Source organism: Sciurus vulgaris (assembly GCF_902686455.1).
Source record: "Sciurus vulgaris genome assembly, chromosome: 8".
NCBI classification, from domain to species: Eukaryota; Metazoa; Chordata; class Mammalia; order Rodentia; family Sciuridae; genus Sciurus; species Sciurus vulgaris.
In genome coordinates, this window is record NC_136468.1 from 145717101 (window position 1) to 145738647 (window position 21547).

General features: G+C 40.4%; 1 protein-coding gene and 1 pseudogene across 2 annotated transcripts in view; both read right to left on the reverse strand.

The window, feature by feature from the left end:
- RAD9B (RAD9 checkpoint clamp component B) overlaps positions 1–21421 on the reverse strand; it is a 34307-nt gene extending 12886 nt beyond the window's left edge. Inside the window, 6 exon segments of the mRNA XM_079149665.1 lie at positions 5313–5419; positions 8459–8558; positions 16709–16823; positions 17032–17181; positions 18806–18876; positions 21370–21421. Of these exon segments, the coding sequence (XP_079005791.1) occupies positions 5313–5419; positions 8459–8558; positions 16709–16823; positions 17032–17181; positions 18806–18876; positions 21370–21406 (580 nt within the window). The 5' untranslated portion in view covers positions 21407–21421.
- LOC306667175 (nucleophosmin-like) lies at positions 11023–12052 on the reverse strand (annotated as a pseudogene). Its single transcript has one exon. The product of its transcript is annotated as a nucleophosmin-like (transcript).
- Positions 21422–21547: the final 126 nt, after the last annotated feature.

Consider the following 21547-nt stretch of genomic DNA (forward strand, 5'->3'; position numbering starts at 1 on the left):
TGCAAAGTGAGCCAGTCTTGGGAGGGCACCCTTTTCACCTCTTCAGATGATTCCAGCAGGGCCACCATCCCACAGCCATCGCCCCCCATTCTCCTCCCAGCCACCGGCAACCATCAGCCTACTGTCCGTTCTGTGGATTGACCTATTCTGGATATTTCCTCTGCATGGGCTCATCTAACATGAGCCTTTTGTGTCCAGTTTCTTTCACTCAGCACAATGTTTTCAAGATGCGGCCACCCTGTGGCCTATATCCAGACTTCATTCCTTTTATGGATGAATAATGTTCTGTTGTATGGATAGATCACATCTTCTTTATTCATTCATGAGTTGGCGACATTTGGCTTTCCATTCTGCAGCTATTATGAGTAATGCTCCTATGAATATTCATGTGGACTATGAGGTGGAAGCTACTTACCAAAGATGGCAAAGGAACGATACAAGAAAAGCCTGGTGCTTTGATGAACATGGAATAACCATATCAACCACTATTATTTTATTTTCTGCCACTCATATTTAAAGATAATCCTAAATATACCCTAAAATTTTTTAAATATTATGTTTCCTTAAACAGAAATGAACAAACTTCTTATGTCTTTTTTTTTTTTTTTTTGTACTGGGAATTGAAAACAAGCAGGGCTTTACCACCAACCTAAGCCCCCAGCCCTTTTCTCACTAAGTTGCTTAGGGCCTTGTTAAACTGTTGAGGCTGGCCTTAAACTTTCAATCCTCCTGCCTCAGCCTCCCAAATCCATGGAATTATAGGCACCAGGGATTGAGCCCAGAGGTATTTAATCACTGAGCCATATCCTCAGTCTTTTTGTATTTTATTTAGAGACAGGGTCTTGGTGAGTTGCTCAGGACCTTGCTGAGTTGCTGAGGCTGGCTTTGAACTCATGATCCTCCTGCCTCAGCCTCCTGCATCACTGGGATGACAGGTGTTCACCACCCTGCCCAGCTTCCAGCCATATCTTTGTCTTCTATTCAAAAAGATTACTGGACTTAGATTTTTTAAAAAATATTTTTAATTGTTAATGGACCTTTATGTTATTTATTTATATGTGGTGCTGAGACTTGAACCCAAAGCTTCACACACACTAGGCAAGCACTCTACTACTGAGCCCCAGCTCCAGCCTCTGTACTTAGATTTTGCTCAAACATCATAGCAAACTCTGATGTTTGGAATTTTGCATGTACATTCCAAGATAATCAAAGATTCAAGTATTATTCTATTACATATTCCTTTATGATTTAAAAATTGAATAATGTACCAAAATGATGCAACAAAAGAAAAACAGATAAGCTGACTCCATCAAAAAGACTTTTGTGCCTCAAAATATTCCATCAAGAAAGTAAAAAGACAACCCACAAAATTGGGGGAAATATTTGAAAATCATACATATAATGAGCTAGCATACAGAATAATCAAAAGATGATCCAAGTACAAAAATGAACAAGGGATTTGAACAGACATTTCCCCAAAGAGGAAATAACCAATAAGTACATGAAAATTGAAAGATGCTCAACCTCATATCATTAGAGAAATGCAGATCAAACCCAGAATGAGGCACTACTTTGCACCCACTAGGCTGGCTGTGATCCACAAGTCAGGCAATAGCAACTACTGTCGAGGGTGTGGAGAGATCAGAACCCTCTCATGTGGCTGGTGGGAGGTAAAGTGGTGAGCCCGCCACTGACGAACAACGCGGCAGGTTTTCAGAATATTAGACATGAAGAAGTTACCTGAGACTCAGCGATTTCACTCCTAGCTATGTACCCAAGATAAGTGAAAACACATGTTCACACAAAAACTTGTAGATGAATGTTCATGTTAGCCTTATTCCTAAGAGCCTTATTCATATGAAACAGTCAAAAGTCTGTTTTGGTTTAGCTATGAGACATCTCCCAAAAGCTCATGTGTGAGACAGTGCAAGAAAGTTCAGGGTGAAATGATTAAGTTATGTGAACCTTGACCTAATCAGTGCATTGTCCACTGATATGGATTAACCGGGTGGTAACTGAAGCCAGGTAGGGTGTGGCTGAAATAAGCGGGTCACTGGGGGTACAGCTTTGGGGTTCATATTTTTCCCTTAGTGAGTGGAGCGCTCTCTCTGCTTCCTTGTCACCATGTTCTGAGCTGTTCTCCTCCTCCGTGACCTTATGCCATGATGTTCTGCCTCACCTTGGGCCCAGAACTCTACCGTCAGTGATCTACGGGCTGAGACCTCTGAAATTATGTGCCAAATAAACATTTTCTCTGCTACATTGTTCTTGTCAGGTCTTTTGGTCACAGTAAAGAAAAAGCTGACTGAAACAATGTCCACCAAATGGTGAATGAATAAATCAAATGTCACATATCCATAGAAAAGAATATTACAGCAATTAAAAACAAAGTACTGATAAACACTATAACATGGAACATCCTTGAAAACATTACACTAAACAAAAGAAGGCAGATCCAAGAGGTCACATATTGTATGATTCCATAGTTCATATGAAATATCCCAGGACAGGGAAGCCGTAGATACAGAAAGTAGACTCGGGGTCACCTAGGGTTGGGGCTGGAAGGAAATAAGAACCAACTACCAATGCATATGGAGATTCTTTTGGGGGAAGTGATTAAATATTCTAAAATAAAATATTCAAAATTGGATGAGGATTGCACAAGCCTACATAAAACAAAACCAATGAATTTTATCTTTAAATAAATCACTTACATAGTCTATAAGCTATATGTCAACAAAGTTTTTTTAAAATTATTCATGATGAATTTGGAGGAACTGCCTGTCATCTTAGCAACTTGGAAGTCTGAGGCAGGAGGATCGTAAGTTCGAGGCAACCCTAAACAACTTAGCAAGACCCTGTCTCAAAATAAAAAAAAAAAAAAGGGCTGAGCCAGGTGTAGTGGTGCATGCCTGCAATCCTAGGAGCCTGGGAGGCTGAGGCAGGAGGATTTCAAGTTCAAAGCCAGCCTCAGCAACTTAACAAGGCCCTAAACAACTTAGACCCTGTTTCTAAATTAAAAAAAAAAAAAGATTTTTCAAGGGCTGGGGATGTGACTCAGTGGTTAAGTGCCCCTGGGTTCAATCCCCAGCACCAAAAAATAAAAATAAAAAAGGGCTGAGGATAGAGCTCAGTGATAGAGCACACTTGAGTTTAATTCCCAATACTGAAGAAAAAAAAAAAAAAATAAAAGGAGGAGGAGAAAAAGAGAAGGAGGAGGAGGAGGAAAAATGAATTTGGAGGGAAAAGAGATGTTTTTGTCTCTCAAATCCCATCCCATTTCCTCCCATCTCACCCTCACCCTCCTGACAATCTCTGTGTACTATTTCTAAGTACCTATGTTCAAAAGAGAAAGTGCATTTTTATATTCATCCTGAATTCTTGACTTCCACAACAATTCAGAGACTGCTACAAGAACCCTTCATATAAACTGTTTATGTTAAAATACCAGAGTTCTTACGCAAGCGATCTGAGATGAGTAAAATCCACACACATAACATACTTACTTTTAATATTCTTAGTATAGCAAGCAGTGCCTTCATTCCATCTTCTGCTGTTCTAATGAAGTACAGAATATACAACAGACTATCCGAGTGCTTATCTCTGGATAGCAGGATTTCAGGTGACTTGTTTTATTTGTGCTGTTTTGTATTTTCTTCAATGAACATGAATCATATACATAGTAAGAACAAAGGTTAAAATTCATGTATTTTTTAAAAGGGCCCAAGAATTCCTTAAATATGCATTCATCTCAAACAAGAAGGCTCGCCACACCCCTGTGTTTCAGCAGGGAGGAAGTTCCACAAGGTTACAGGACACGGTCAACACACCACCACTACTCATTAGAACGCTGCAGATGAGGGACAGCGCTCACTTCGGCTAGCCCAGCACTCCCGACTGCTAAAACCAGAATCTGGGGGACCGAGGGAGGCGACAGCGACAGTAGTGGGGAGCCTGTCTGCATGCGAACTGCAGGTCACTCCTACCAGGGTGCGACACCAGGCAGGTCCCACAGTTCCTCTGCTTCAATTTCTTTACAAGGGTCCTGAGATAGAGCAAGAAAGGCCTGCGGACGGACGGTGTCTCATCGTTAACACGAAGCTGGCTCAGCCCCTCCCTGACTGCCAACTGCGCAGAATGCCCGGCTCCGACGGCTCTGGCCCTCCAGCGGTGGCGGCGGCGAGTCCCCACCGTTTCTCCGCCAACAGACCCGACACATGGGAGCAGGTGGCCAGGTCCAGCCGCAGACCCGGCGCCGAGAGCAAAGCCCAGAGAGGTGGGCCGTGCAGACACTGCGGACACCCTGACCGGCGCATGGTCTCCCCGGGCTGCAGCACAGAAAGCCTCGCCTGCTCCGTGCCGTTCGCCTGTTCGTGATTTCCATTTCAAGGCGAGCAAAGGAAGCCTGGGCTGACCGGCCGCGGCCCCCTCGTCTCGCAGCGCTGTTAGGAAGAGCAGATGAACTCCCAGCGGGAGCTAGGACCCACCCTGGCACAAACCCACGAGTCACCTGACCCCACTTAAGCCCTGTCCTACTGGCTTTTCCCTTAAAATGATACCGTTCCTTCTTTACATCGCCGAAAACAAAAAACCTAAGGTCACAAAGTTCCAAACAGCTTGCTGTGCCAGAAAGACCCCGGCGGGTTTTCACTGTCCAAACCCTCGCAGGCGCCAGCACCGCGAGGCAGGAGCAGCCGCATCTCGACGAGATGCCCCCGTGCCATCAGGAAACCCAAGGCTTGAGGAGGGGGTCGCACGTTTTGCCCCATGAATTTGCCCAATGGCGTAATTAACATCTCTGATTAAAAGTTACTTTTTCTTCTTATGTAGTCAAAGGTCATCTCCACGGATTGCTGACCTCTTTGTTTTTCTTTATGCTAAACACACAGGGTGACAGAAGATAAATAGACCTTAAAATCTTAACGGAGGGCCTGGGGTCGTGGTTCAGTGGGGGCTCGCTTGCCTAGCACGGGTGAGGCACTGGGCTGGATCCTCAGCACCGCATAAAAATAAAATAAGGGCACTGTGTTCACCTACAACTAAAAAGTATATTTTAAAAAAATCTTAACTGAAAATATATTTCCCTCAGTAACCATTCTCTTCGTTTGAAAGTAACCTGAATCTCAAAGTCAAATATTTTAATTACTGACTGTATTAAATGTCCTGGATCTCTTTTTAAAAAATTATGATCTTTCTACATCTTACTGCTTTTTGGACATAAATATGTTACCAATATGCACTACTACGTGGCTAGCAATGAGGAAAGCCAGGAAGGATAATCCATCAAAGCACGGCAACAGACATCACCTTACCCATTGATTCCTCACTGGAACTCTTGAGGCAGACATTCAGTGGAGTAACAGCAAGGGTGACCTCCTCTTGACTTGATGTGAAAAGAACAATCGCCTCAGCAAGCAGTCTGTGAAGTGTAATGAAAAGTCTTAACATCATTTGCAAAACAAACAAAAAGCCTATTTTGTTAAGTGGAACTTGAATCTTTAATCTGGAAATCAGTAGTTGGCCTGTGCTTAAGAAGACGTACCCAAAAGGCCTGTTTTCTTCTTATATGTCAACTGTCACATATCTAGTGTATTTTTAAACTGTAATTTCATTTGAAGTCCAAGAGAATGGCAAAATACGTGTGATAGCTGCAGCATGAACAAAATACCAGAATCAAATATCTTTACTTCTGTTTTTATATGTGTGTATACATGTGTGTATACGCGTTATATATACATATATATGCATGTATATGTGACTGGTCTGAGATCATACTGAGATTATAGTCCAGTAGAAAATGGAGCTGTTTAAATACAACTGAGGTGAACCACGCTGAAGGCCTGGTTAAGGGGGCGAAGGTTTGTCAGCAGCCTGCTGCCTGTATTTTCTTTGTCTTTGTTACTTTCCTAGACAACCTATCACCTATCACTTTCAAGGTTCTCTTGCCATCCCAAATGCTCAAAAACAGCTTTATTAAGGTATAATTCACATATAACACAATTCACAGATTTAAAGTTTGATTTACATTTTCCTAACAACTTTTCATCTGTTTTATCCGTTCGTTGGCCATTTGAATGTCTTCTTTGGGGAAATTTCTACTAAAATCCTTTGCCCATTTTTTAGTTGGGTTATTTGTCTTCTTAAAAATTGCATTACAAGTTCTTCCCTCCTTTTGAAATTGAAGTGTTGTTAGATAAAAGTGAATTCTAAGAAGTTATGCAATCTTGGTGTCAACCTGATGTTAGACATTAGCTCAGCAGTGTTTACTGATGTCTAAATGTCAGGAACACCAGCCAAATTCATTTGAGAACTTTTCCATTGTTAAGGGAAAGGTGTTATACAATTCCTTCTCCTCCCGCAACCACCAGTGCTGGGAATGAACCAGGGGCCTGTGCCTTGTAGGCAAGGGCTCTACTGCTGAGCTACACCCCTAGCCTCTATGAAGCCAAGTAACTTCATACAAAAAACAACAAAACGAATGTGCTAACAAACACATTTTTAAATGCCCAAACTCACTAGTAAACACAATAAAGAATATCTAACATTACAATTTTTTTAAAAAAATTGATGTACATCCTCTACTTAAGAGTTCTCCTATACTTTGGTAAGAATGCAAACCAACCCAAACTTCACATGGCAATTTAGTAGTCAGTATCCATGCAAATTAAAAATTTGTATAAGCCTTTGACCCAGTCATTCCATTTCCAGGTCTCTGGGTTAGGCAGCCTATAACGTGGCCCAAATAATCCCCACCTCCTGGTGTTCATGCCCTTAACCTCTTCCCCTTAAATAACATGGGGTGGATTTAATTCATTTCTAACACAGAGAAAATGGAAGAAGTGATGAGATGGCAATGCTGAGAATACAGAATCAAAAGACCTTTGCTTCTGTCTTTCAAGCACTCTCTGTGTTCCTCACCCATGTTCTTCACCTCACTCAGATCAGCTACCATTTGTGAGGACACTCAGGCAGCTACAGACAGGCACGCATGGCCAGGATGCGAGCCTACCAACGACCACACTTGTCTTCCCAACATCCATGTCAGTGAGCTTGGATGTGAATTCCCCAACTGAGCCCTCAGATGAGACTGCAGCCCTTACAATGTCTTCACTTTGGCCTGTGAGAGACCTGAGTCAGCAACACCCAGCTAAGGCACACTTATTACTATAGAATAATAAATGTCTGGTTTTGAAGGCTCTAAAAGTTTTGGAGAAATTATGAATACACGATCCTGTGTCCTGCTAGCAGCATTATTTATGATAGTAGAAAGTTAAAACAACCTGAATTTTCATCCATAAGGTAAGAGTAAGCAAATTATGGCTCAGATATACAATGAAAAATTAGGTAATTGTTCAAAAGAATAAGATTGATTTAAGCAAACTGATATAGAAAGATGCTCACAAGGATATATTAAGTTAAAAAAGCAAGTTGTGGGAGAGGAAAAAAAACAAAAAGCAAGTCCTGGGCTGGGGACGTGGCTCAGTGGTAGAATGCTTGCCTAGCATGCACAAGGCCAGAGGTTCCATCTCCACAACTGCAGGCAGGGGAGTGAGTTGCAAACAACATAGAGAGTAGAACATTTTCTTAAATAAAAAAAAACTATGTATGTGTAATAAGTGATATTAAGGAAATAGAGATTCATAAATAGTGGAAAATATCAAATTGTTAATAGAAGTTGCCTGACTGCCAACTGGGACAAGAGGTGGTAGAGAAGAAACACTTTCATTATTTACCTTTGCACTCTTCTATATATTTTGGACGTATTAAAAGGAGTAGGTATAACTTTTTTGTAATTTAAAAAACAATAAAGGAGTCAGGCATAGTGGTGGATGCCTGCAATCCCAGCAACTTGGGAGACTAAGGCAGGAGGACCACAAGTTTGAGGCTAGCCTTGGCAACTTAGTGAGATCCTGTCTTAAAAAATAAAAGATAAAAGGAATGGGGATATACTTCAGTGGTACAGCAACCCTGAATTTAATCCTTAGGAACACACACACACACACACACAGAGAATAAGGATGAAATATTCTTTAGCTCACAGCTGAACTGAAAAATTGGGTGCACTTTCACTGACAAATATACTTCACTCATTATCTAGAGGGGAAAAAAAACAGAAATAAAATCAATCTGCATTTAAAATGTTAAAGTTTCCTGCCGATGTGTGTTCTAAGATTCAAATAGGTACCATATAAATGCAAATATTATGAGATAATATATTCTTCTCCTTTGATAGAACTTGATGTAGAAAATCACTGATAGGATATTTTTAGAACTTTCTTGACCACTGAATTATTACTGCTACCATTAGGCAGTTATCATCTACTGTATCAGATTTCCTCTTGAATCTGTAGAGATTTTTCTAAGTCAAATTTTAGCTTTAAAAAAACTAAGTAGGGAATTAACTTTTCACCCTGTGACCACACCATATTCAGAGAAAAAAAAACAGAGAACTCATTACCTTGGTTGAATCATCAGTGTATTATTACACATATTCTTCTCAAAAATGACTTGCAAAGGCTGACTTTCTTGAAAACACACATTATGAGTTCTTTTAATACCTTAAAAAGAACAAAGCAACCTCTTAATCATTTTAAGTGCAAGATAAACAGACTTTTTAAAAAATCTTTAAGTTTGACAGCCCAAATAAAACCAAAGTCACTACTTGTAATCTGGAGCAGTGCTGCTCCTCAATGAAATCTGCTATCGTCCCCTAGTGGACACAGAGCAACATGTCCACCGCCGACTAGAGGCAGTAGAGAACCCGAATTCCTCTGAAAGTCAATTTCTTGAATTGTTTGTAAAACAGTCACTGACCACTATAGATAGTATCTCTTTCAGTTTCTCTCATCCAGATTGGTTTTTCAGACAGGATTTTTGGCAGTTGGGCCTCCACATCTGGCCTGTGGATTATTTTCCCTTTAGAGGAAAAAGGGGAGGTAGCAAAACAAGTTGAATATCCCTTGTTCCAAATGTTTGGGACCAGAAGTGTTTCAGATTGGGGAGGTTTTTGGATTTTGGAATGTTTGCATAGATTCACAGGCTGAGCATCCCTAATCTGAAAATTGAATTTCAGACCTCAGCGCCGTTCAGATTTCAGATTTTCAGGTTAAAGATGCTCCTCCAGAATGAGTGTGACCCTGGGAAGCATACATTTTACATGCATCCTCTCTGTCCTTGAAATACCCCTATGGGGTAGATAGAGGCTTAATCTCAGTAGAAGAAACTGCAGCTCAGTGAATTGAAGTGATTTTTTAAGGAGATATAATTTTAATAGCACAATTAAAATATGAATCTGTTTGCATACAAAACCCACACAATAAAATCCAGAGGGGCTGTAACTTTATAGCATGATAATGTTGCAGTAAGGCTGGGTACACATGCCTGTAATCCCAGCGCTTGTAAGCTGAGACAGGTGGATCACAAGTTTGATGCTAGCCTCAGCAAATAGGGAGACCCTGTCTCAAAAATTAAGAAGGACAGGTATAAGCATCCCAGTACCAAATCATAATAACATTGCAGTATAATCAAAGGGTTCACTAGAAACATTACTCAACTTATATGTTTGGTGTTTTGTTGTTTGTTTATTTTGCTAAATTAATACCAAAACAATATTGATTAACAATATTTACTGAGTAACTCTGTGTATCAGGCTGTATTAGTTAGCTTTGACAGCATAAGAAGTCACTCCAAAATTTAATAACTTAAGACACCAACACTTGTTACTTCTCATGGTTTAGCTGAGGGCTTTTCTGGCCTAGGCTGGGCTTATCTGTGGCTGGATCATGGAGGATGGCCTCGTTCCCTATCTGGGCCTCAGCAGGAATGAGTTGGACAGCTGGGACAGCTGAGGCCTCTCCCCACACGGCCACGAGTACTCCAGGAGGCTGTGCCACACTTTTCTCACGCTGATGGAAAGGTTCTCAGTGGTGGAAGCTGACAGGCCTCTCGAGGTCCAGCTTGGAACTCGCACAAAATCACTTCTAGTGAAGCAAGTCTATAGCAAGCCAAAATTCAAAGTGGGGAAACAGACTTCAGCTTTTGAAGAGGGGGTCTGCAAATAATTTGGGAATTTTTGTGTGTGTGTGTAATCTACCACATGGGATGGTTTTTAGAAGCTGGAACTATCAAAGAACATATCAGACAGTTTATGTCTAGTAAGGGGAGATTGACAATAAGAACATAAAAGAGTAAAATAATAGGCCATGGAAGGGGACATGCATCCCAAGAACGAAGTGTACCATGGCTTCTGAATCCTGGACAAACTTAGAGTCTATTCTAAGACCTTTGCCTTTGCCTTGGGTAAAACGGGGAGCTATTTGAGAATTTTGAGTTTGAATGATGTAATCTGACCTATATTAAAGGGATCACTATAGTTGCCGCTTTAGGCAGGCACAGAGCTCAAAAGTTGACATCTCTTACCTGTTTTTAGAAATATTTTCCTGTCACTTATGGTGAGAGAGTTAATAGGTACATGTGGTATCAGAGTCAAAGACAACAAAGAACAGCTGATGAAGGAAGTCGCCCTGCACAGAAGCCACTACCATCACCCGTGTCCTATGCACATCAAAGCACCTTCTTACCTGCACAGCATTGGGATCAAGGGAGTACTGGTGTCGCGCAGGCACTCAGGCCAAGGCGCGTCTTCTTCGCTGACCGGAGGCTCCCTTCCCCACCACTTGCTTCCTTCCCCTCTTCCTTATGGAAACGCACCGAATCCTCTCAGCCTACCGGTTGGCTCCCACTGCTTCCCTCAGAATGCCCTCCCAGTCCACCTGCTGGAAATTCGCCAAATGTGACACCACTAGCCAGAGTGTCTTTCCTCCTTTGACTCTCTCGCCCAAAGAATATCCACTATACCCTTTTTCAAACAATTTGGTCCTTCTCTGCCGTTTTTCTAGTTCTTCTAGTCTACTAATAATTTCCCTTATAGGATGCAAGTGAGATAAAAATTTTAAAGTCTTGTTTTCTTTCTGGATCACTTATTAACTTTTTTTTTGATTCATCCAAATATTTATTGAGCAACTAAGGAGGAGATACAAAGGTGATTAAAACATGGTCCAAGAGATGATGAGGCGTATGCACATGTAAGAGAGCAATAAGGTTCACTGAATTCACAGCAGTCAAAAGTGCTTTAGGAAACCAAGAGAGATTGCTTCCAGCCTGCACGTGGGTGTGGGTGGCAAATCAGGAAAGGGGATTGAGATTAAACAGAAAACTTCAGCCTGGATTGTCGATGATCCTCAGAATGGACTGTATTTGTCTCTCCTTTTCCTTTCTCCCCATCTTTGGACTTAATTTACCAGTAGTGCCCAGGGCAGTTCGATGTACTTTCTCTATATTTGCTTGCATTTTTGCTTTAATGTCTTCTACAGAACTAGATCCTTTTGGTGTTTTAGGAGTGTTTTCCTGTTTTTTAAGGATTCTTGACCTTTTGATCTTGGTGTTGATGGTTTTGAGTCTTTTCCATTCTGGTTTGATTTTGTCATTTTTGACTGGAGCAGCTCATACAGGTTTCTTCACCGGCGCTTTTCCTTCAGTTTCCTCATCACCAAAATCATCATCATCATCATCTCATCAGCAGCAAGCTTTACTTTTTTCTGGGGAACTTTGCTACCACCTCCAGGGGCAGATCACTTTCCAGATACACTTCAGAGTTTTACAGTCTCCTCCTCTTCATCTTCTGAGTCTGCATCTTTCTCCACAGTTACTAAGTGCTGCCCACTAACGTGCGCAGGCCCTGAGCTACATTCAGACCACAGGTGGTGTGATTTCAAAGCCCCCCCAAGAGAAACTGCTGGCAGTACAGACATTTTCAATGTTGCCAGTGTGACTTTAACTGGACTGCCTTCATAATTCATTGCCTCTGCTCCAACAATGTGCAGTTCATCCTTTGCACCAGCCCCTAAACTGACGGTTCTTAGGGGTAACCGGCGCTCATCTTCATCAGTGTCCACCTTAAAGTGATCATCTTTGTCAGAGTTGTTAGCCCACAACTGGAAAGATAGTTCTGGGGCCTCAGGGGGCTCGTGTTCATGTCCATTGAATCTTCCATGGGGTGGTAGCACGTACTTACGTGGGAGAGGAGGTGGACAGAAAATAGGCTGCTACCCCAGAGAAGAGACACACAGGACGGAATCACGCCAGGGTGACTTATTAACTTTGGTACACCATAAAGTACTGCACTATAATAAGGTAAGATGTTTTCACCAGAATTTAATTCCTTCATAAAGAAAGTCTTACTATTAACCAGGTGTGATGGTGCACGCCTGTAATCCCAGTAGCTCGGGAGGCTGAGGCAGGAGGATCGAGAGTTCAAAGCCAGCCTCAGCAACTTAGTGAGGCCCTCAGCAACTCAATGAAACCCTGTCTCTAAATAAAATACAAAAAAGGGTTGGGTATGTGGCTCAGTGGTTAAGTGCCCCTGAATTCAATCTAAAAAAGAGAGAAAGAAAAAAAGAAAGACAAAAGAAAGAAAAAGAAGATAAGAAAGAAAGAAAGAAAGAAAGAAAGAAAGAAAGAAAGAAAGAAAGAAAGAAAGAGAAAATAAGAAAGAAAATCTTATTATTAAGCCAGGCATTGTCAGCTACTGGTAGGGGCCAGGGGCAGTTGAGGCAGGAGGGTCTCAGTTCAAGGTCAGCCAGGGTATTTGATGAGACACTGTCTCAAAATAAAAATAAAAGGGATGGGAACCTAGCCCAATGACTAGCCTAGTTTGTGTGGTATTGATTCAATCCCCAATACCACACCCCACCCACACACATAACATATTACTATTAAAAAATAAATAAGCCAGGCACTGTGGCATGCATCTGTAGTCTCAGTTACTTAGAAGACTGCGACAGGAGGATTGCTTAAGTGCAGGAGTTTGGGGCCAGTCTGAACAACACAGCAAGACCTCGCCTCTTTAAAAAACAAACAAGCAAATAAATAAATAAAAACCAAACTAATGAGAAAACTTGGTAATGTGGTTGTCTTAAATTCCAACATACGCTCATTACGAGGCTGTGGACTCACAGTTTGTAAACAATGGTTACAAATAATTTGGACTCTCCAAAGACCAGTGCGTCTGTCTATGGGTAACTGATCTTATGCTGGAGTTCTTGCTACTCCAGAAGCTCAATTTAGAACTTCCCTCAATGGGTCCAGAGAATTCTCAGAACCTGAAGCAGTACAGCTAATCACTGACCATTATGATAGAGATGTTACATACGTGGAGTTTGGAATTTCAGAGGTAACACCTTCAAAAATCTGGTAAATTATTCAAATGTTTTTTAAAATATCATTTTGAGTCATTAGCACACCTGGAGAGGACCCTTTGAGGGTCCAGCCCTTTTTGCTTCGCTGCAATAATATGCATGCATGAATCCAATTTTTATTTCCCCTCACTCTCTAATAGAGAAGCCCCTCTCTACTGGAGATGTATCTCCTTGAGTCAGGACGGAACTTACTTGCAGGGTGTTTGTATACAGCATGTCCTTTAGGAACATACTGATTAATTCTTAGCAACTCTGGGGGCAGGACAAAAGGAAATAGGAAGGATTGGTGATAGAAGTCTTCCTTTTTCTTTATTAGTAGATGCTAAGCAATGTAGGAAATCACTGTCTGAATGTTGTTTATGGTTAGATTCAGACAAGCTAATACATTTTGGTAGCTTGTGTTTTGTCTATTATTTTCTACCAATGAAAAGAGTCAAATTATTTTACCCTCAATTTCTTTCCAAATTTCATTTCTATGTTTTTAGCAGCAGATTGAATATCTCTGCTCAGGTGACTTTTCTCAGCTAAACAATGTTCCTTCACCAGGTTATTAATGTAAAGCTGCAAGCATAATTAGCTGAGCAGTATAGCTTTGGAGAGTACAACGACTTAACCCAGTTACTGCAGCAGCATCTGTGCCCTGCCCGCTTCCTTCCTGTGCCATCCCTTCCCTAGTGTGCCGCAGCCATGAGGTTGGGTGGGACCAATTTCTCTTTCAGCTCCAGGGATGGGCCCTCTCTAGCACATAGCAATCCATGTATTCTTTTCTTTTTTTTTTTTCTTTAATTTTTTTTAGTTGTTAATGGACCTTTACTTTATTTGTTTATATGTGTTGCGGAGACTCAAACCCAGTGCCTCACATGTGCTGGTCAATCATTCTACCACTGAGCCAAACCTCAGCCCCCCGATCCATGTATTCTTATCCCCGAAGTAGAATGTGGTCCAGATGTGGCAGTAAACCAAGGCAGTTAGGGAACAGGATTCCCCTGGCTACCACGCTCAGTTTAGGTTGGTTCAGTTGGAGAAAAGTCAAGCATTTATGTTCAATGGATGCACCAGATAAGGATTTCACTCACTCCTGAAGAGGACACGTGTAGCCCCTACTTCTACTGGAAGTCACCTTATTGTTAGTTTATAAGTGAAGCTCACTTCTGGATAAAAATCTGTGAAGGAAAGTAGAGCTGAAAAATTAGGAGAAGCTGCAGCCTGGACTGAACCTTGCCTATGAACTAATTTCAAACTCCATGTGTCTGTGAGCCCAATATTCCTCTTTATTTTTAAACCAGTTTGAATTAGATTATCTGGGCCTTTTTCTTTTTCTTTTTTCTCTTACTAAAGTATTCTAATTCATAAAACTACCCTACAAAAAATTATTAAAGATTAACCAATCACAAATATTTATTTGAAATTAATCAAGTTGCTTGTTTATCTAAAATCTACTGGAGGTAAGGGAAGAGGATTGCTGTAATAACAGCAGTGACTAGTGAGTACTCCCTCTGTGTTAGGCACTGCGCTCTGGGTGTCACATATACAAGCTCACTTCAGCCTCACTGCAACCTGTAACACGAGGGTAGGCAAGGTGACCTCCATTCTACAGAGAAGAAAACAAAGGTTCAGAGAGTTTGTGTGCTGCGAGAAGCTAATACGAAGTGGAACAGAATTCACACTCACATCTGTGGGATGCTGAGGCATGCTCTGTGTTGTAATCATGCTCTTTGTATGATTCTGCTATTAGATGAACTAGAGTTCAAAGAAGGGAAAACAATGTCAAATCATTGGTATTTCTAAGGAAAAAAATTAGGGATTATAAATGTACACTGAAATTTAAATATGTTAAGATAAATGTAAGATAAACTTAAAAAATTATTATGACAGTAAGATAACCCTCCTTAAGACCATTCTATTACAAAAAAAGATTTGGACTAATATCACAAGTAGAGATTTGTATGTGTGGAATTGAACATGCGTGTTCTGCCTCTGAGCTACATCCCCATCCCCTTTAAATTTTTTTTTTTTTAATTTTGAGACAGGGTCTCATTAAATTACCCAGGTTGGCCTTGAACTTGTTATCCTCCTGCCTCAACCAAGTAGCTGGGATTACAGGTGTGCACCATCATACCCAGCAAGATGTTTTTAAAGCATAGAATTCTATCTGTTAATTTAAAAGAAAATAATATAACCAGAGATATCCCTTACAGAATATACAGGCACTCTTCTAAGTAAAAGAATAAAGCATTGAATCCTTAAAGAAATCAGAGTAGACTGGTACTAACACGTGTTATGTCCCCATTTTACATTTTGACAAAGATATAAAATAATTTGCTCTTGTCTTACCATGGAGGGGACAGAACTGGATTTCACGCTAGACATTGTGGCCTCCAGGGTTCATGCTCTGAATCAGAATGTCATACATGTTAAGAAATGCAAAAGTCCTGTGTTTTGGTCAGCTTTTTCGCTGCTGTGACTAAATGACCCAACCATCACAACTGTAGAGAAAGAAGAGTTTATTTGAGGGTTCACGGTCTTACAGGTCTTAGTCCATAGAATGCCAGCTCCATTCCTCGGGGCTCGAGGTGATGCTGAACATCACGGTGGAAGAGTGTGGCAGAGGGAAACAGTTCACATTGCGATCAGGAAGCAGAAAGAGACTCCACTCACCAGACACAAATATATACCCAAAGTCACACCCAATTCCCACCTCCTCCAACCACACCCACTACTCAATTAATAACTCAATTAATCCCTATCTGGGGATTAAATCACTGATTGGATTAAGACTCTCACAACCGAATCTCTCCTCTGAACCTTCTTGCATTGTCTTGCACCTGAGCTTTTGAGGGACAGACACTTCATATGTAAAACACAACATCCTTTGAATACAACATTTTAATACCCTGCTTGTAAGGCTGAAGTCAGGAATCTGAGCTTGGTGTAGCAGAGAGAATGAATGCAGGTTTTGACTCCCAAAGTGGGTGGGATTCAAATCCTAGCTGTGACTTATTAGTTCTGTGACCTTGGGTCTCCCTCAGCCCCAGCGAGGAAAATATCCTACTCCTAGACTACTTTCAATACCAGCAGGCATTGTTCTTTTCTGTTCTTAGCTAGGAGCATTTGTGGCTAAGTCAACATGAAGAAGGCATTTTACAGAATACCACTGAGCAACCAAATTTAGAATAACCAATTTAAATTCAAATAAACATTTTAAAATATTGGCTTGCATGTAGGCAAAGCTTGTGCCATTGGCAAGTCATAAAAAAGAAATAATTAATACCAATCATCTTACAATACTTCTACAGAGATAGGTAAGATAATACAACTTTCCTACTACACAACTACACGAATCCTAAGCAACAATGCTATGTGACATCTTGACAGAGAGTCTAGATGCTCTAAAACATGAATCATATTAAGAAGAAAACATAATATTTTAAAACACTTTGAACTACACCTACCATGTCTGCAGAAGAACTGAATAACTACTTTGCATTTATCAGATCTGGTGAATATTTTGCACTTTTCCACATTTCTTTCGAGGGAAGTCAGACATCTAAAGATGGGTAGAATTGACTGTAACACAAACACATTGTACATATTAAGAACATACTTAATATGGCTGTTTGATCTGTTTCTTTAAAACCAAAAAGTATGTATGTATATTCATAAATTAATAGAATTGTCCTGCATGCCATCTGAATTGCTAAGTATAAAATATGTTATATCCTACATAACAAATATTTCTTCAACACAAGAGAAAACCAGGGCCACTTATATTTACCTTCATTCCTAATTTGCAATTTAAATTCAATGGTCTATCATCATCGTTCATTTTCATTGAAGTTGACCATTGATAATGTTGAAAAAACACAGGAGAGAACAGGACACATCCATATGCCGATCGAGAAGAATTCATGGATCTTAGAGCAAGCTGGGAAAAATGAGAACGCTAGTTATGAGGAAACCAACTGTCTTTAAGTGATAGTTTAATATTTAAATTCAATTATGTTTAATATCCTAGTTAAATGTGGTCAATTATAAGACTATAGAATGTTAAGTATGGACTGCACCAGAATATATTGAATTTGTATATGTTTATGCAAATATCTACATTAAATTCATACATGTTTTAAGCCTAAAATTGAAAATACCCACTAACTTTAATGTATTAAGTGGCAGAAGGCAATATAAAAAGGAGTTATAGTAAACTGTTGGTCTCAAAGGAAGACAACTATTACTCAGTTCTGGCTAACTAATTTCCATTTGTGAATATAAGTCCAAAATTGTCAGGTCTTTTTATTTTATTTATCCATTTGCTATACAACTCCAGTCCCTGGTCTTTCAAATTTTTAAGAGAAGCAGGAAATTCAGATTTTTATGTGAACTCTCCCAATTTTTAAACGTTAGAAATAATTTCAATTTGGGAGGGAGTGTGCTGGGAATTGAACCCAGTGCCTTGTGCATGAAAAGTATGCATTCTACACCAAGCTGCATCTCCAGCCCCTCAATGGAAAAAACAACAACAACGACAACAACAACAAAAAAACACCACAGTGCAGTTTCCATAAAACATTTCTACAGGCCACATCTAGTCTCTTGTCTACCAGTTTATGACTTGTGATTTTAATAAATTATGTTTATCTGCATGATTTTCAAGTTTCTTATGCTCTAAGTATAGTGAGACATATAAACTAAACAATGAAAACGATAACTGCAATTTCTGAATTCCCTGGTTACCATTCAATCTGGACTGGGATCTTTAAACATTTCTTTCTGCATGATCTATTACTTAACCTTTTTATTTGTTTTACCAGGGAAAAACCTACATAAACTCTCCAGCTCTCTTGCTCTTAGCTGACTTTAAAAAATCACTGATTTTGGAGATCACAGAGTTGGGAATAAGTTATTAGTCTCCCATTAGCTTTGGGGTAGATAGCAACTCTGACATGCAGATTATGATGATAGGTTGTCTAGGTCACTTTTTGGGGACTTGGCACTCACTTTTGCTGAAAACACTGGCTCTTCACTTGAGCCTGCATATGTCCAGTGGGTGATTGGAACAGGATGAAAAGACTCTGCCTCTCTGCCTTCATATTGTGTCTGTCTCCTTTGCTGCCTTAACCTTGGGTCAGGTTTTTACTCAGCTCTGCACATAGACATGTTGGTCACTTGAGAAATGTTTTGCCCAAAACTATGATGCAAGGTTAACTACACTTGTTTAGCCTCTCTCCTCCCACTTCACGGCTAAAGACTCCTACCAGCCACCATTACCAGAAACACCATGACTGGAGTGAAAAGAGGTGACACCCAAGTTCCTGGAAGATCTCTACCTATTCCCAGAAAAGATATGAATGTTCTTCCTTTTATTAGCCTCTCTCTCCCTCACTATTCTTGCCCTACATCTGTGACCCCTGGAGCCCCTGAAATCGAGAAGTTGATCTGCCAGCAGAGCTCCCTCTTCCTCATGGTTCGCCATTAAGTAAAGCCTTTCTCCCCAACTCGTTCCTGGAACATTGGTTTTTCTGTGGGATGAGCTTCGCTTGGGTAACACTTACACCTTTTTCAGATGGGTCTAGCCACAGCTCGTCACTCACTCGGGATAAAGCCTGGATTGCTTTCCCAAATACTACAGGGAAAAAGAAAGGCACTGTTTACATTCTTCCTCTCTAACAATAAAAACAAACCATAGGGCCACTTCATCAAGCAGAGGACTCAAGATAAGTTCATAAGGATCAGTGGAATCAACTGAACAGTTTGTTCCTGCAGGTCAGATTCTTTAACAGATTCTTCAGTTGAACAATTCGTCCCTGTCCTGTGGGTCGAATTCCTGGAGAGGGAAATAGGGGCTTTTGTTTTTATAGCTAGTACTCATCAACCAACTCTTGACATATGGAAATAGTTGGCAATAATCCTACCCGAACTTTGTTGCCTATTTCACAACATATGGTTCAGCCTGGTTCTAATGCATGGACTTTTCCTTGCTTTTCCTTGGTTTCCAATATGCTCAAGTTAGCCATAATGACATCAGCTTGTTTCATGTCAAGTCCTATCGAAACAAATGTAAATCAAAGTGCAAAGATGGTGAAAGGAGTTCATTGCAACATGTTAGACTCATCTTTGGCTGAATTTTTGTGGTATCATTGACCTGGAAAAAATGCTTTTGAATTCCTTTTCCTGCATATATTGGAAGAACTTCCTTAACAAATATAGGATATTTTGACTTTTGGTTTTTGCATGTTTTATACAAATATCTAGGGACAAATCTTCAATTGAGAGATAAATTGTTCAATTGATCCATACAGCATTTTATAGACTAATGATACATTGCTTTAAGAAATACAGTATAATACCTTTGGCAAAATGACATCACATAGTGAGGGCTCAATAAATTTGCAGAATGCATGTATGATATTATAAAATTCAATGAAATTCTTTCTACCATATGTCTGCAGTGTTGAGTGGAGCTATTGGAGCAAGGAAGTTTCCATTCTTCATTTTTCAACTTGGTTTAAATAAACATATTTGCAGAAAATATGGAAAGAGGGTGTGAAGAGGATGATTTTAAATGCTTATAATAACTGCACAACTGGTCATGTCAAAATGCATCATGAGAGAGAAATTAAGACTATTCATGATGCTGCTCTGCTTGAGGGTAACATGGAAGGTACCAGATTTTAGCACTGAAGATATCAGACTTTCCCATCAAACACACTTATGTGCCCTGTCAAAAAGAGAGGCTAGGGCTGGATGAAATATTGGTCTTGTTTGGGATAATACTATTAATGTTCTTATGAATTATGAATAAGTAAAAACCATGCAAATAGATATGGGAAACTATGCTACAATATAAATGGATGGACCTATCAATCTATCGAACAGTATAAAAGAGGAATAACAATCCCAGGATTCAGATTGCAATGCTTAAGAATCACAAGCATGCAGACTAAGAAAGATGGGATAATCTAAATAAATAAATAAATAATTTTAAAAGTTAGAGGCATTTGTCCCTTCACATTTGCTTTCTCCTGGACTGCCTAATGCAGACCTTTCATTCACCCAGTGAATATTTACTGAGTACCTACTTGACTCCAAATACAACCCAATGCACAATGTACAGTAATGAACAAGTCCCTGCCCTGGTCGCATTTACAGTCTAGGAGGGAAAGCAAGACTAAACAATCACAGAACATTGCTTATTGATAAATAAGGTCCACACTGCTAAAGACGGCTTCCTAGTACTCTGGGAACAAGTAATAGTGGGGGGACTTGTACTTTCCTTTCCTGCTCTTTAACATTTTCCCTATATTTGTCCTCAACACAAATGAAGCAAATCACAAGATACTTTTCAATGACCATTTTAGGTTACAATTTATAGAAAGTCACTGTTTTTCTAAATGCTTTCTGGATTAACTTCCATTTTAAAAGGGCCGTTTAACAATAAAGAACAGTTCCCATACATTCCTTTTTGTTGTGGGCACTTTAGTTCATTTCCATTTCATGCCTACAAAAAAACCCTATTAACGAAAGTGCTATCGTTACCATCCTACAGATGAGAAAACTGAGCCCCAAGGTGAGTTTGTGGTTTGTCTGACGTCACACTTTTAAAAATCGTAGAATCTGCTGGGCGCTGGAATCCCAGCGGCTGAGGCAGGAGGATCGCAAGTTCAAAGTCAACCTCAGTAACTTAGAGGCCCTAAGCATCTCAGTGAGACCCTGTCTGTAAATAAAAAAATAAAAGGGCTGGGGACGTGGCTCAGTGGTTAAGAGCCCGAGTTCAATCCCCAGTGCCAAATTTTTTTTTTTTTTAAATCGTAGAATCTGTGAAAAAAAATCAGGCTTACTTTTTCTGGGCACAAAAATATTACTTTGTCCACACATTTTTCTCCCCACTCCTCCCCGTACGGTCCATGCACGCTGCCCACACTGAATACTAGGTCTAAGTGGAGAGGGTCCTTCACCCTCCTGTCAGAAGCTAGCAGGGCCCTCATGGGGTCAGGCAGTGGTGCGAGTTAACCCTCGCGCATAAAGGCAACGGGGAAAAACAAGGCGACAGCTGGAGACACGTCGTTGGCTTTGTAGACTTCTCTTCTACACAGGGAGACAAGAAAGGCTGCCCCACCTTTCACCTGACTGCCATTCATCTCGCACTTCAGCATGGCTGCGGTCGGTAAAATGCAGGGTTGGAAGGCGCACGTTAGCCCGCTGGCCCCGAGTGCCCGGATGTTGCCCGCGTTTTTTTCGAAGATATGCAGTCTCAATTCCTCCCGCTCTCTCCCCGCCTCCACTAATTCCCAAAA